This window comes from Antrostomus carolinensis, unplaced genomic scaffold (genome assembly GCF_000700745.2).
Source record: "Antrostomus carolinensis isolate BGI_N321 unplaced genomic scaffold, ASM70074v2 scaffold8784, whole genome shotgun sequence".
In the NCBI taxonomy this organism is placed as follows: domain Eukaryota; kingdom Metazoa; phylum Chordata; class Aves; order Caprimulgiformes; family Caprimulgidae; genus Antrostomus; species Antrostomus carolinensis.
In genome coordinates, this window is record NW_010312829.1 from 24063 (window position 1) to 37857 (window position 13795).

A 13795-nucleotide genomic window follows, 5' to 3' on the forward strand; every position below is an offset into this window, starting at 1 on the left:
TTTCCCTGCTCTCACCTCGGGGTGGGAGGGGAGGGTTGGAAGGACTGAGTGTTGCTCAGGTTTAAAGATAAGGAGTACCAATCCCACCAGATGGATTACATGAACATCTTGGCTTGTTCTTTATTCTATGGATGTTTGTGATATCAGGCCTTGTCATGATTTCCCTGTACATGCCCTACTGCAATTCTCTGCCTTTTTTGGGCAGTTGCTACACCAGCCTACGAGCAGAGGGACTGGACAGCTGGTCTGCTCACCCCTGTGCCAGCCTGCGAACCTTCCTGCTTAGGAAGACTTTACTTCCTTGGCCTGGTTTATGGTCCCATAATGAACATCCCCACGGTTTAGGGGAAACTTTATTGAAATAAGTGTAAGGAAATTATTTCTCAGAGTCTGTCTTTTAATACATCACTTTCTGTTTGTTCAGATTTACCAAGTCTCCAGTGTTACTATTTTCATTGGACGGCTTCAGAGCAGAATATTTGCAGACTTGGGGTGGACTTCTACCTGTTATTAGCAAATTACGTGAGTATTTTCTTTGTCTAAGCAATATCATGATGTCTTGCCTGAAAAATCCATAGTTGCAGCTATGCTCACTCTTTGAAATCCTCGCTATTCTTCCATGGAAATTGAAGTTGTTGCCCTAAACAGCTGTGCACAGAGAGCTTGAGGTGTGGAAGGGCAAAGAGGGAAGGTGTGAGGAAAGCGCCCTTTAGATTTTCAGTGAAATCTTAAAAATTACTTAGTAGCCCTTACTATATTTAGAAGGTGGATGCTTTTCACTGTGAGCTTATTTTATTTCTTCAAAGTAGAAGTAGACTCACTTTTTACTCTAGTATTGCATGTTGTCTCATGTTTTGGTGGAATGACTTTGGAAAATTGAAAGCAAAGTAGAAAACATCTGATTATATTTGAAAAAGACAAAGAAGGAATTGATTAGGACCAGATGGTGCAGAAGAGCTGGTAGAAATGTGCTGAACCTGAGAAAACCTTAGTTTAACGAATATTTTCAGAAGAAATGAGAGCCTCATAAGTACGTATTTTTTTGCTTAGCTTTTGTAGTGTCTTACTTAACTTCGTAGTGTCTAAGTAACTTCAGTTACTTTTCCTATCTCTATTTTGGCTGTGGTCTGTAAAGAACTGATGGTGTTTCTTGTTTAAATAATATGCTGATCTTCTTGTCATTCATAAACTACTACCTGCGGTGGCTGGTTTCAATTTGACTAAAAATAAATCGGTAAAAATACTTCCTTTTTTGTACAGTGGTTGTTACAACTTGATCTGTTCCAGAGGATAACAATTCACAGATATGTTTGAGGTTTTAGCTCTTTTTTTTTTTTCTTCCATATTAGAATAAAATGAGACATTTGAAACAATTTCATTAGATACAATTACAGAAAATTTCACCTGAAGAAGTCTTCTTGGGCACTGGGAGGAGAGGCTGGCTGTTACATATGGTTATAGCTCTGACATACAAGACAACAGTGCCACAAAGTGTGTGTAGGACTTCCAGGCTGCAACATCCACTTCCGTGTAAAGTTTTTTCATTATTTGGGCTGGGTAGGCTACAGTGCAACTTCTCTTGTTAATGTCTATAATAAACTCTGACCACTAAGAAATACAAATATCTTAGTATCTTAATCAAGGTCATTTCACTTCTCCAGAACCATGGAGTTTTGGATGGTCAAAACTTACATTTCTGAAGGATTCTAAGCCCAGAATGTCTAATAACACGTTTTAGACACAATAAAATAAAGAACAGTCTAGGGGAAAAATATTGTTTCTGCATTATGTCTACAGTTCTACATTACTCTGGAGCATTTTCTTGTAATCTGACAGAAGACTTTAATGATACAATATACTACAGGATCTTCAGCTTTCCTGATACAAAACCTTGCTTGGTTTTTCTGCAGCTACTTGCTTCTAGCATGGAGCTGAGGGTTTTCAGTGAACCCTGGCATAGCTGTAATATGTGCATATGGGGGTTCAGAGAAGACATTTTCACATACTTCTATGCTGTGATATCATAATTATTAAATAGCTTCTCCTTTTGTCTTAAATTGTCTTTAACTGAGGCAACAAGCCAAAAAGAAGAAAGATAACTCTTATGGAAATTCCCAGCAAAATCTCCTAGGATTTTGGACAAAATAGAAGTGTTTAAGTGTATTTTTCTCTTTAAAAACAAAACAACCCCAGCATCCCCACCCACCCCCACCAAAAGCTAGGATTTCAGAAAATGGCCTCAACAACAGATTTGGAAATGGTTCAAATGCATCAAGTGTGTTGCAGGAGCAAATGGGGTACAAGTGATGACTTGTTACTACAGAATAGAGATGTGGGAAAGGATGCCTATGTAACTTGAGGATTTATTTTTCTTGCTTGGCTTCTTTTTTTATCTCAATTAATTAGCTCAAATTGATTATTTCAACTGAAATATAATCCAAAGCCCCATCCAATGAGTTCAAAATTCCTTGATGAAACACTTTTTATTTATAAAACCTTTCATTTCTGTTTTATTTATATTATATGTAATGACACAGAGGGCCAAATGAAGATGACCCAGTGGTGGTCTGTCTATAGGGTCATTACTTTTTGGCTCTTTAGCATCAGTTGGAGTGGTTTTGGTTATCACACAGTATCTTTTGAAGTTGTTAATGAAGGCTTTTTAAAAATTTTCTTTCTGAAAATCAGGGCCCATGTATTTGCCTATGGAAATTTAGACAGATAACTTAAGGTTTGATAAGTGTTTTGGCCTGGCTAATGATTCTTCATACTAGTAAATACTGTGAGCTAATCTTAAAAACCTATTATTTTTATATCAAGATAAAGAAAACCTCAAGATTCATCCTAGAATAAGGGCTTCTATTTTAAAAACAAAAAAACTCCATTCAGTACTAACTCCAGAATTTTGAAGAATGAAAACTTTCTGGAAATACTGTTTATTTTTATCTTTTATCTTTCTCTTTTTTTAATAGGTTTATATTTTATTTTTATTTCTGTAATATTGGTAATTTTCTTTCTTCCTTCCTCTAGAGAAATGTGGAACATACACTTCCAGTATGAGACCAGTGTATCCTTCAAAAACCTTTCCCAATCATTACTCCATCGTCACAGTAAGAATTCCTGCATATTCTGTCTCCTCTGCTGAAGGGACTGTTCATTATCAAGTTGCCTCCAAGGGAATAGAATATTTCTTTGATGGATTATTAAAATAATAAGATTTCCCTTCAGAATATGAAAAAATATATATTATACTCTAATTTAGATTAACAGTCATCATATAACACTACAGCTAAGTGGTCAGATCTAATCTGATTAAGTAAACCAGTCCTTCCAAGTCTAGCTGCACGAATTCCCATGTAGGTGGAAGGTCGCATTGCTTTACAACTCCTCATTTGTGTAAATATATCCACTAAATTGCAACTCTCTCTCGGAGTGAGAGCAGCATGACTTGACTCCTTTAAACTGCCAGACTTGTTCCACTTCCTTAAGGTAGCTTGGCATGACGCTAAGAAGAGTATGAAATGAAAGGGAAAGTTTGAATACTGTATCAGTGAGGGACCAACCCAGACCTGATAGGAGTGTCACAAAGCTGATCTTGTAAATTTATCACCTCCTGTGTATAGGAGGAAAAAGAAAAGTCGAGATTTTCAACACTGAATGCAGGGTTGGAATCTAGCAGGTCCTTCTTACTTTCATCATGTCAGAAATAAAATTCAATCAAATGCTCAAGGTTCTGTACCAGTTTCAGGACTGTCTTCTGGTGAGGAATGCAGGTTCAGGAATTATATGTTTAATTGTGTAATCCTCTCAAATATTCATGAGTGAATATGCAACTAAGAGGCATTAATCATGTCCTGCAGCCATATGAGAGTGTGCCTAAATACAGTATAGAGCTTTGTCTCAGCTCCCCATTCTTGTGAAAAGTAGCAGGCCCTAGTGTTTACCAGGATCCTAAAGGTGGTGGACTTGGTGTTATATCCTTTAATGTAAAAAGGAGCTAGTCTGCTTGAAGGTAGAGCACAAAGTCTGTTAAAACTACCTAACAACTGATACCTTTGAGCACTTCTTCCACTGCTTATGTAATGCTATCCTGAGAATTGTCACCTGCTGATATGCAATTCTCCCCTCAAATCATAGAATTGTTTTTGTTGCAGAAGACCTTTAAGACCATTGAGTTCAACTGAAAACCTAATATCCAATCTAAACCTCCCCTGGCAAAACTTGAGGCCATTTCCTCTTGTCCTATCACTTGTTACTTGGGAGAAGAGGCTGACACTCAACTTGCTACACCCTCCTTTCAAGTAGTTGTAGAGAGCAATAGCATCTCTCCTCAGCCTCCTTTTCTCCAGGCTAAACAACTCCTCATGAGGCTTGTGCTCCAGACTCTTCACTGGCTTCATTGCCTTCCTTCGGACACACTTCAGTGCCACAATACCTTTCCTGTAGTGAGGGTCCCAAAACTGAACACAGCACTCGAGGTGCGGCCTCACCAGTGTCAAGTATGGGGGACAATCACTTCCCTACTCCTGGCCCCACTCTTTCTGATACAGGCCAGGATGCCATTTGCCTTCTTGGCCACCTGAGTGTACTGCTGACTTGTATTCAGCCATCTGCTGACCAATACCCCCAGGTCCTTTTCCACTGGGCAGCTTTCCAGCTACTCTTCCCCAAGCCTGTAGCGTTGCATGGGGTTGTTGTGACCCAGGTGCAGGACCCGGCACTTGGCCTTGTTGAACCTCATACACTTGGCCTCAGCCCATTGACCCAGCATGTCCACATCCCTCTGTAGAGCCTTCCTACCCTCAGACGGATCAACATTCTCAGCCAGCTTAGTGCCATCTGCAAACTTACTGAGGGTGCACTCAATCCCCTTGTCCAGTTCGTTGATAAAGATATTAAAGAGAACTGGCCCCAACACTGAGCCCTGGGGAACACCACTTGTGACCTGCTGCTAACTGGGTTTAAATCCACTCACCACAACAATTTGGGCCCAGCCATCCAGCCAGTTCTCCACCCAGCAAAGAGTACACCTGTCCAGGCCATGAGCAGACAGTTCCTCCAGGAGAATGCTGTGAGAAATGGTGTCAAAAGTTTTATTAGATTTTAGACAAACAACAACTACAGCCTTTCCCTCATCCACTAAGCACGTCATTTTGTCATAGAAGAAGATGAAGTTAGTCAAGCAGGACCTGCCTTTCATAAACCCATGCTGACTGGGCCTGATCGGCCTGGTTTTTGGTCATGTGATGGAGGTCCAGCATAGGTAATTGCTTTGCTGTTGGTACTGAAGATACTGTGCGTATGTGAATTAATTGAGATGGCGTCTTTCAGTTTGATCCCAGACCAAGTTGCTTGCCTATATTTTTTAATCTCACTGAGAAGCAGTTAAGAATTGGAAGGTAGAGCTTGGTAGCAATGGTAGGTGATGCTGTTAAATTTGGATCTTGAGGTACTTGTGGATGAAAAGTAATGTATAGATTATTCACTGGACATATTGTGTAATAGACATCTGTTTGTGTAGCCAGAAGGTTCTTTTTTTTTTATATAACATTGAGACAAGGTATACTCTCAATTACAGGGGCTGTATCCTGAATCTCATGGTATAATTGATAACAAGATGTATGACCCCAGAAGAAATGCATCCTTCACCCTTAAAAGTGAAGAGAAGTTTAATCCACAGTGGTACCAAGGACAGCCTGTAAGTGTTAACACGCTGTTGAGAATGTGCAGCAGCCTGTTGTTATGTTACTTAATATCACTTGGATGCATAGTGAAGTTGAAAGAGTACAGAGGGTACTTCTAAAGTCAGCCAAGAAGCATTACTCAGCATGATTAGGAATTGCCATACTAAAGCTGCAAAACGGCAAATGAAACAAAGTGTACTGGATTTTGTTGAACTTAAATGGAACTTTCTCTAAGGAGAAAACTATTTTAAAATAACTAATAAAGATACTAGTTTTTGTTTCATTTTTAATATGAATTCAACTTGCAGTTAACTTCTCCGAGGAAATCAACAGATCAGTTAGTTTTAGTAATAAGCAGTATTCAAAGGTTTACACTTTGCCCAAATTACCAGTAAGTCTAAAGATGTGGTTTTAAAGGAGAACATTTCAGTTCAGTCACACAGGTGTGGCAGATCTGCTGTGACTGCCATCAAGATGAAGTGGCATGGGAAAGTTTGGGTGAGTGCTAGCCTGAAGAATAGCAAGGGAACAGATGCAACTGTTTAGTAATGTGGGATGTGGGGAGGACTTTTTTTTAACTTTTTTTTTTTTTTTTTTTTTGAAGGCAGAAGGCAGACAGAAATCTGCAAATCATGAGATCAGCAGTAAAATCAGAAGAGTTGACCAAACTCTTGCTCCCATATTTCAGAGCATGTAAAGCATAGGTCCTTGGAACATTCCCAGCCTTTCTTGCTTTCTATTCTTTAGACATTTCCCCTTCCTGGCATGGTTCTACTCTTGTGTTACTGCTCCATCTATGGGAGCCAATGGTTCCTACCTTTGTCCTGGCTCCCTCTGGTGTAGCTGCAGAAGGGGTGCAAGTGTTTGCCGTAAGGAATCAGGGTGCAAGGTGTATCTGGGCTGCAGCTAACAATGACGTGCAAGATTGACTGTTTAGAGTGCTCTTCTTACATTTTTAGATTTTGATCTTGCTCAAAGATAGAGAGCTGGTGGGGTGGTAGTGGCTGTGGCAGTTACTCAGCTAATTCGGTGAGCTGCATTAATGGTGGTGATTGTTCATTTCCTGCAGATCTGGCTAACAGCTATGTACCAAGGTCTAAAAGCGGGTACATTCTTTTGGCCTGGGTCAGATGTAGCAGTTAACGGAACCTTTCCAAACCTGTATGAAAAATACAATAGGTACGTAAACTCCTGTGTCTTGGATTAATATTTTACTTTAACTACTGTAACAGGACAGAAGCCAGAGAAAGCATATTTTTTTTCTGCTTTTCTGAATAGTTGTATGCAACATGAAAAAAAAGATAAGATCCAATTGACTTTGTAGATTCTTTGTCTAATTATTGTCATTCCTCAGCAAACATTTTACAGGAAAGATGTGGAAAAACCAGCTTTAAGTCCTGCCAGCTGTGAAGCTTTAGTGCTTTTCTGTTTCTATTTATGAAAATCTTTTGTGGGTGTGTTTAGTCATTCAACCCAAACCTCTCATACAGTGAATGGGTCAGGTCTTCACGTGGTATTGTCCATGAAAACTTAAGTTTTATGGTTGACTGTGGTAAATTTTTCCAATGTAAAATTATTTTCATTGCAAATCTTGAAAACATTTCACATTAAAACAGTCATATTTTAGTCAGTGATTTCTCTTCACTAAAGTTAAACATTTTCTGCCTAATGAAAATTCTACATAAATCTGTTTACCACCATTTACTTAATAATCTAAGATCTTGCCCAAGAAATCGGGCTTTTAATTTCTGTCTTCCTAGGATCATTTTTTCTTCCTACACCCTTCATATAGCATGGAAATTCTGATTCTTGACTTACTGCCTACATTTTTTTTCTCTAGGAACTTGTATGTTACTTGAATTTGTGTTAAGTAGCTGAATTACTAACTTTGTGGGTGTCTCCTGTTGTTATAAGAGTTCTACTGTTGGTCTACTTCAGTAATTGATGTAGAGCACATACTTGGTGACATAGTATGATAACTTATATTCAAACTGTTTAAACATTTCAAAAAAACACCCCCAAACCAAAAAATTTTCAAAACATAATGCGGGAATGAAAACCTACACATGATTTTTTTCACCTTGAAGCAAATTATTCTCTTTGTATAATAAACACAAGCAATACTAGGAGCTTTATTTTAATCACATTTCAATCAAGGCAGACAATAGAGAGAGTTGGGGCTCTTCAGCCTGGAGAAAAGAATGCTGCAGAGACACCTTCTAGCAGCCTTCCAGTACCTGAAGAGGCCTACAAGAAAGCTGGGGAGGGATTTTTTACAAGGGCAGGTAGTGATAGAACAAGGGGTAACAGTTTTAAACTGAAAGAGGGCAGATTTAGATTTTAGGAAGAAATTCTTGACTTTGAGGGTGGTGAGACACCGGCACAGGTTGCCCAGAGAAGTCATGGATGCCCCCTCCCTGGAAGTGTTCAAGGCCGGTTGGATGAGGCTTTGAGCAACCTGGTCTAGTGGAAGATGTCCCTGCTCACGGCAGAGGGGTTGGAACTAGATGATCTTTAAGGTTCCTTCCAACCCAAACCATTCTGTGAGTCTATGAAAATTCAACAGAGCTTTAGATCAGGCCATTAAGTCCTGTAGAGTCACAAGCAATCAGCGCAGATAAACTTGCTTCCTACTAAATAGCCATTAATGGCATCCAGTTAAATTAAATTTTCTCTGCTAAAGTACACTGATTTTGTGATGTATGACTAAAATTTTTTTAGCTCTTGGAAATACATGGTTGGTTGATCTTGTATTCTTCTGATACAGCTCAATTCCCTTTGAAGAAAGGGTGGTAGCTGTTCTTCGCTGGCTGCAGTTACCTGAAGATGAAAGGTAGGTATACAGTTGCAAGTGTAATTTCCTGTTTGAGTGGTATTGTAATTTATTACTTTGTAAATATGATTTCTGTTTTAAGCAATGTCTTATGTATTATTCTAACAATGTTAAAATACCGCTTAATGCAAGCCTGTTTCTTTGACTGAAACCTTATTTTATTAAGTTTATTTTATTTCTCTCTTTCTCTTTAATATGTCCTTCCTCTGAATGACAGCATTGTTTCCAATATTTGATATCCATTATTGAAATATAATATCTTCAAACTGTCTCAACATGTATGTAAAATATTACATTTTTGGTACTGTTTGATATAGACCACACTTTTACACTCTGTATTTAGAAGAACCAGATTCCTCAGGCCATAAGTTTGGACCAGTAAGCAGCGGAGTAAGTAGTTTTGTAGTTTCTTTTTTTTTTTTTAATTTGAAGTTTTGCTGTGACTTTAAAATAAACTTCCGTAATTCATGTTAGATTAACCAAGACCATGTTCAGTATACTTCTTAGGAAAAAAATTTGTGAATAGACAGCCATCCATAACTAATATTGATAAAAAGCATGTAATAAACAGCCTGTTTAGTAAGTATCATTTTTGTTTTACTTATTTCAATAACTTTTAAATTGCCAAAGCATGTTTTAGTATGTCTTGTGTGTTATTCTATCTGCTTTTACTTTTGTGTTGCTTTTAGGGGGGAGGCGGGCAGAAAGTTTATATACTTCCAATTTAGCGAGAGCAGAGATTTTTATAGCAATGGTCCAAGTTTTGGTGGTTAAATATTCATGTTGTAATTGTAATTCATTTTCCCCCAGTCTCTGTACAAAGGTTAAATGAATATTGGTTTTATCTCCCTGCGGTTAGATTTTATGCCTTCTCAGAAAGAGGGTGATAAAAGGGATGTTTACCTCACAGTCTGTGGTGTTCCTGTTGTATAAATAAGAAGTCTTTGGGACTGCTACTGTTTTCAAAAGTACTAAATAGCTTTACATTTTAACAAAACAAAGTAAAAAATGCAAACAAAAAAGCTCCTGGAAATTCAGGAATGTTGTAAAATTCCCCCGTTTGAATGGTCAGGAAGTTTGGGCACTTTAACTAGGTATTTAACTTCAGTGGTGACAAGAGTAAAAAGCTCTTGCCAATTTCTCTTGAGGTGTGAGTAGTTGCTGTTCCTGTAAGGAACTGTAAAATGAATGTAAGCCCCCAGTGAAGTAGCAGACAACTGACTGGAACTGCAGTATAGGGAAGTGTTGTCCTTTTCTTTAGTTAATAATCTAAAGTCCTCTATGTCACAAATGCTCTGGAGAGAAAGACTCTGAGGGTTTGTCTCCTCAGGAGCATCTCATCTTTTTTCATACAAAGCAAGACAGCTTATAGAAGTAGTTCAACAAGTAAGTAACAGAATGACTTAATTTTAAAATTCCTTTTTGTTTTGTTTCCTTGCCAAATATTCAAAAGTAGCTTCAGTGGCTGTTCCTGTGCAAGTGAGCTTGAACGCCAGACCCCAATCACAAATGGTGCTAGACTGGTAGTTTGTTATTTGGCTTTTACAGACCCTTTAAACTAATTTTCTCTGAGACTAATATCCAGTCACAAATTCAAGGGCAGTTTGCTCCAGGGTCTCTCCCTGGAGGGGGGATTTTGAGGAAGAGTGCCTCAGTTTTGGCTTACTCTATTTTCTTCAGCTCTCTGGTATTCTTCTATCAGCACCTGCACCCTTAGGCATGCCCTGTTGTCCTTGGTTGTGCCTCTGGTAATGCAACAAACATCCTCAATTTCATACTTTAAAACCACCCTTACTGGCTATAAGCTGGGAGGTTTTGTTGGTGGTGTTTTGTTTTGGGGGGTTTGTTTGTTTGTTTGTTTGTTTTTAAAGGTCAACTGATATAACACATAAAAATGTGTAGCTGTATCTTAATGCAGTGTGAGTCCCAGAAAAGATTGGGGCCAAGAGTGTAGATATAGCCAGTCTTCTGTAGATGGAGGTAGCCCTGAGCAGTGCAGGCGCTAGGCAGGCTGCAGGCTCCCATTTTTATTTAGCGCAATAGGTGTGCCTGTTGAATCTGTTCTCAGCAGAGGTAAAGACTGTGCATCTAAATGGTGTACAACTGAGAGGAGTAGAAACAGGAAAAAAACAGGTTTAATGGAGTATTGAGAATGCTGTAAGTCTCCTGTCCTCAGAGTTCCTTCAGGTAGTGTGTGCTGTACGTGTGCTTGCTGTCATGAGTTGGGGAGTTACTGCACCATTTTGGGTCCTCTGTGTCCTTCATTTATGTCTGGACTGCATCTAGCCTTGAATAGTCTATGAGAGTTCCTTAATCTTTATTAGCATATATGGTTACAGTTTGAATTTATTCACTTTCCCTAGAAATAAATTATATTTTTTAATTGAAGTGATTAACACTTACTTTACATTCCTATTTTTGAACTGCAGGTCATTATGGCATTACAGAGAGTGGACAACATAGTAGGGATGCTGATGGATGGTCTCAAGCAAATGAACTTGCATAAATGCCTGAACATTATTTTTATATCAGATCATGGTAAATTCAATTTTATAAAATGCATGAGAATTTTGAAGAGCTGTTTTTATAAACTAATATTCTGAGTTTATACTTGTGTGTTTCTGGCAAGGTTAATGAAGCAGCTAATACCTAGGTATTACATTTTATATTATAAATGTGGTGTAAGAGATAATCAGTGTAGGTGAGAATCAGACTATTTTATGGGAGGGGGAAGAAGTGGAGAATATATGGAGAGATTAAATAATTTTTCATGTTTTATTCCTAAATCCTCTGTGGTCATTACCAGCCAAAAAACAGAATAAAAAAATGTGAATTGTAAAAAATATATTTCATTTTATTCTCTTTTAACTATACTACATAGCAATAGTTTGCGAACTGCTGAAATGAACATACAAGCCATATCTTCCTTTCAGTTATCAGTTCCCTTTATTAGAAGGCTGTGAATATGAAATTTTGATTTTTTTTTCACTGATAGCTTTTCTATATTTCTGGAATTATTGCTATAATAAGTTATGTATTTTACCAATATTTTTTTTCTGCTTCTTTTCCTGACAAATAATCAGACTTCCACACAGCAGAAAATTGACTTGCAGAAGTTGTTGCCACCAGGAATTATCTAAGCCAAATATCTATACAGGTTTTAAAAATATTTATGAAATTAATGGAGGGTGAACCTGTCAAGAATTATTAAAAGTAAGAGTTCAAATGCAATATGCAACTCAAAGTCCCTTTGACTTCTGAAAACTGATAAGGAACCTGGGAGGAAGATCAGTCTATAATTACTATGCTTATTGGGTATTTCTCTAGACACCTTACTGAACACTATTAAGTAGGATACTGGGCTAAATGAATATTTGGTCTGACCATTACTACTGTTCTTAGGCTCATAAGATTTATTTCCCTTCAAAGAAGAAAGTTTGTCTCTATTCAATTGGAGTGTCTTTCTTGTCTGAGGAAATGGCTGATTGTATCTACCTATGTAATGTTTTGTTTTCTTCCGTATATGAGTATCATAGTCTTCTTGGATTGGATGTCTTGAGATTGCTGATAAAAAGACCTGAGAAATTACATTTCTGCCTTCTACCACTTAGATTACGTCTCCTCAGCAAGGCTACTCTACACTGATATTCCCATTTTTAAATAGAATTTATTTCCTTTTGCAGGCATGGAAGCAGGGAGCTGCAGAAAAACAGCATATCTGAACAGCTATCTGGATGATGTTCAAGATTTCATAGTAATACCTGGTCCTGCAGCTCGCCTAAGACCTAATAATGTTCCAGATGAGTATTTCTCTTGTATGTAATTGCTAAACTAATTTTTGTTACTTGGTTATATACTTTTGTGCTTTATGAATACAAAAATCAGTTGACCTGAGTGACGGTCAACTAGGAACAACCTAGATAACGATGAAGAGGAAATACTGAGTTGTACATCTGTGTTTTTAAAGACTATTTGACTTTGCAGGTCTGAAAGGGTATATGAATCCTACAGGTTGCTTTTAGGGCTGTCTCAGAGTGACCAACTGCAAGTGCTTTTGCCTTGTGAATGGCATTCCTTTGAATCAGATCTTTGGTGCTCAAGACAGACCAAAATCCCCCCCCTCAGATCTCACCTCATTTCCTGATTTACCAGTTTATGTATAAATTTGCTACATTTCTGTCTTAAAAGAGTGTTAGATTGTTACTATCTTTTACATATTATTTTATGAATATTGTAATATATTTCCTGGTGATTGAAAAATGGCTTAATGGCCTGGCAACAGTTGAGTAAACTGTAAATAAATATAAATAAGATAGTAAACTTGAGTAAAAATCGATGAATGCTTACAAATTTTAAACTTTGATTCATTATACTGTCTCATTTTAGGTGAACATTTAATGCCTGCAGTTTTTGGTACTTTTTAATGTTGAATGCAGGCATTTCCTTAATGTTTCATAGTTTGTTGTTTTGGGGTTTTTTTTCTGTCTAGATTATTGTTTTCTGTGCCCTTTAAAACTTGTAGGCCTCAACCCCTGTGATTTTAAGTCCTGTTTACTTCATTGCTTGATGCTATTCTAAACTCTTTTAAATGTTTCCTTGGAGAACATGGGAGTCAAATGCAGTTCCCAGTTCTCCCTGGTGAAACAAGTTCAGGAAGAAGAAAAGATAGAGTATCTCCCGCTTTTGGCACGTGCACTGTTTTCATGAAGTAGCGTCTTCGTAGCACTGCATATACCTATGCAGGAATTAATGGTTCCCTTGCCGGTGTAATTCTTTATATACTTCAGTCAAGCATTGGATATCAAACTCAGGACAGAGTAACTGTGTGAAATGTAATGGACCTGTGTTATACAAAATGTCAAACTAAACAATGTAATGGTCCCTCTTGGCTTGAGTCTAAGCATCTGAATCTTAGCCAGCTTGCACTTGGCTTTCTTTCTAAGGACGCTTGCCAGATAAAACTGCTGTACTGATAGCTGTATGTGTTGCTTTTTCCTTGCAAGTTTATTACCAAGCAGGAAAAATCCAGCTTGATCAGCACAACATTTAGTTGCCTCTTTTTTGAAAACTTATTTCTCAGATTATTTTTTTAACTGTGGCTAATATAGTTTAAAATTTTAAAGCTGTAAATAAGTAACCAAGGGGAGGAGAGACTGTGAACTAAAATTTGATAAAAGCAATATCTTGACAGTTTAGTGATTGCTTTGCTCCATATGGTTTAAATTCTGGAAAAATAATTTCTTATCTCCAGAAAGTTTTTGAAACTAAGCTAATTATA

At 37.7% G+C, this 13795-nt stretch overlaps 1 protein-coding gene across 1 annotated transcript in view; it reads left to right on the top strand.

Annotated features, from left to right (window-relative positions):
• The window catches only part of ENPP1 (ectonucleotide pyrophosphatase/phosphodiesterase 1), a 57158-nt gene that overhangs the window by 24033 nt on the left and 19330 nt on the right, over window positions 1–13795 (top strand). The window contains exons 6-13 of the mRNA XM_029084783.1: window positions 425–522; window positions 3031–3110; window positions 5579–5698; window positions 6754–6863; window positions 8452–8517; window positions 8835–8907; window positions 10947–11055; window positions 12201–12332. Of these exons, the coding sequence (XP_028940616.1) occupies window positions 425–522; window positions 3031–3110; window positions 5579–5698; window positions 6754–6863; window positions 8452–8517; window positions 8835–8907; window positions 10947–11055; window positions 12201–12332 (788 nt within the window). The remainder of the gene's footprint in view (window positions 1–424; window positions 523–3030; window positions 3111–5578; window positions 5699–6753; window positions 6864–8451; window positions 8518–8834; window positions 8908–10946; window positions 11056–12200; window positions 12333–13795) is intronic.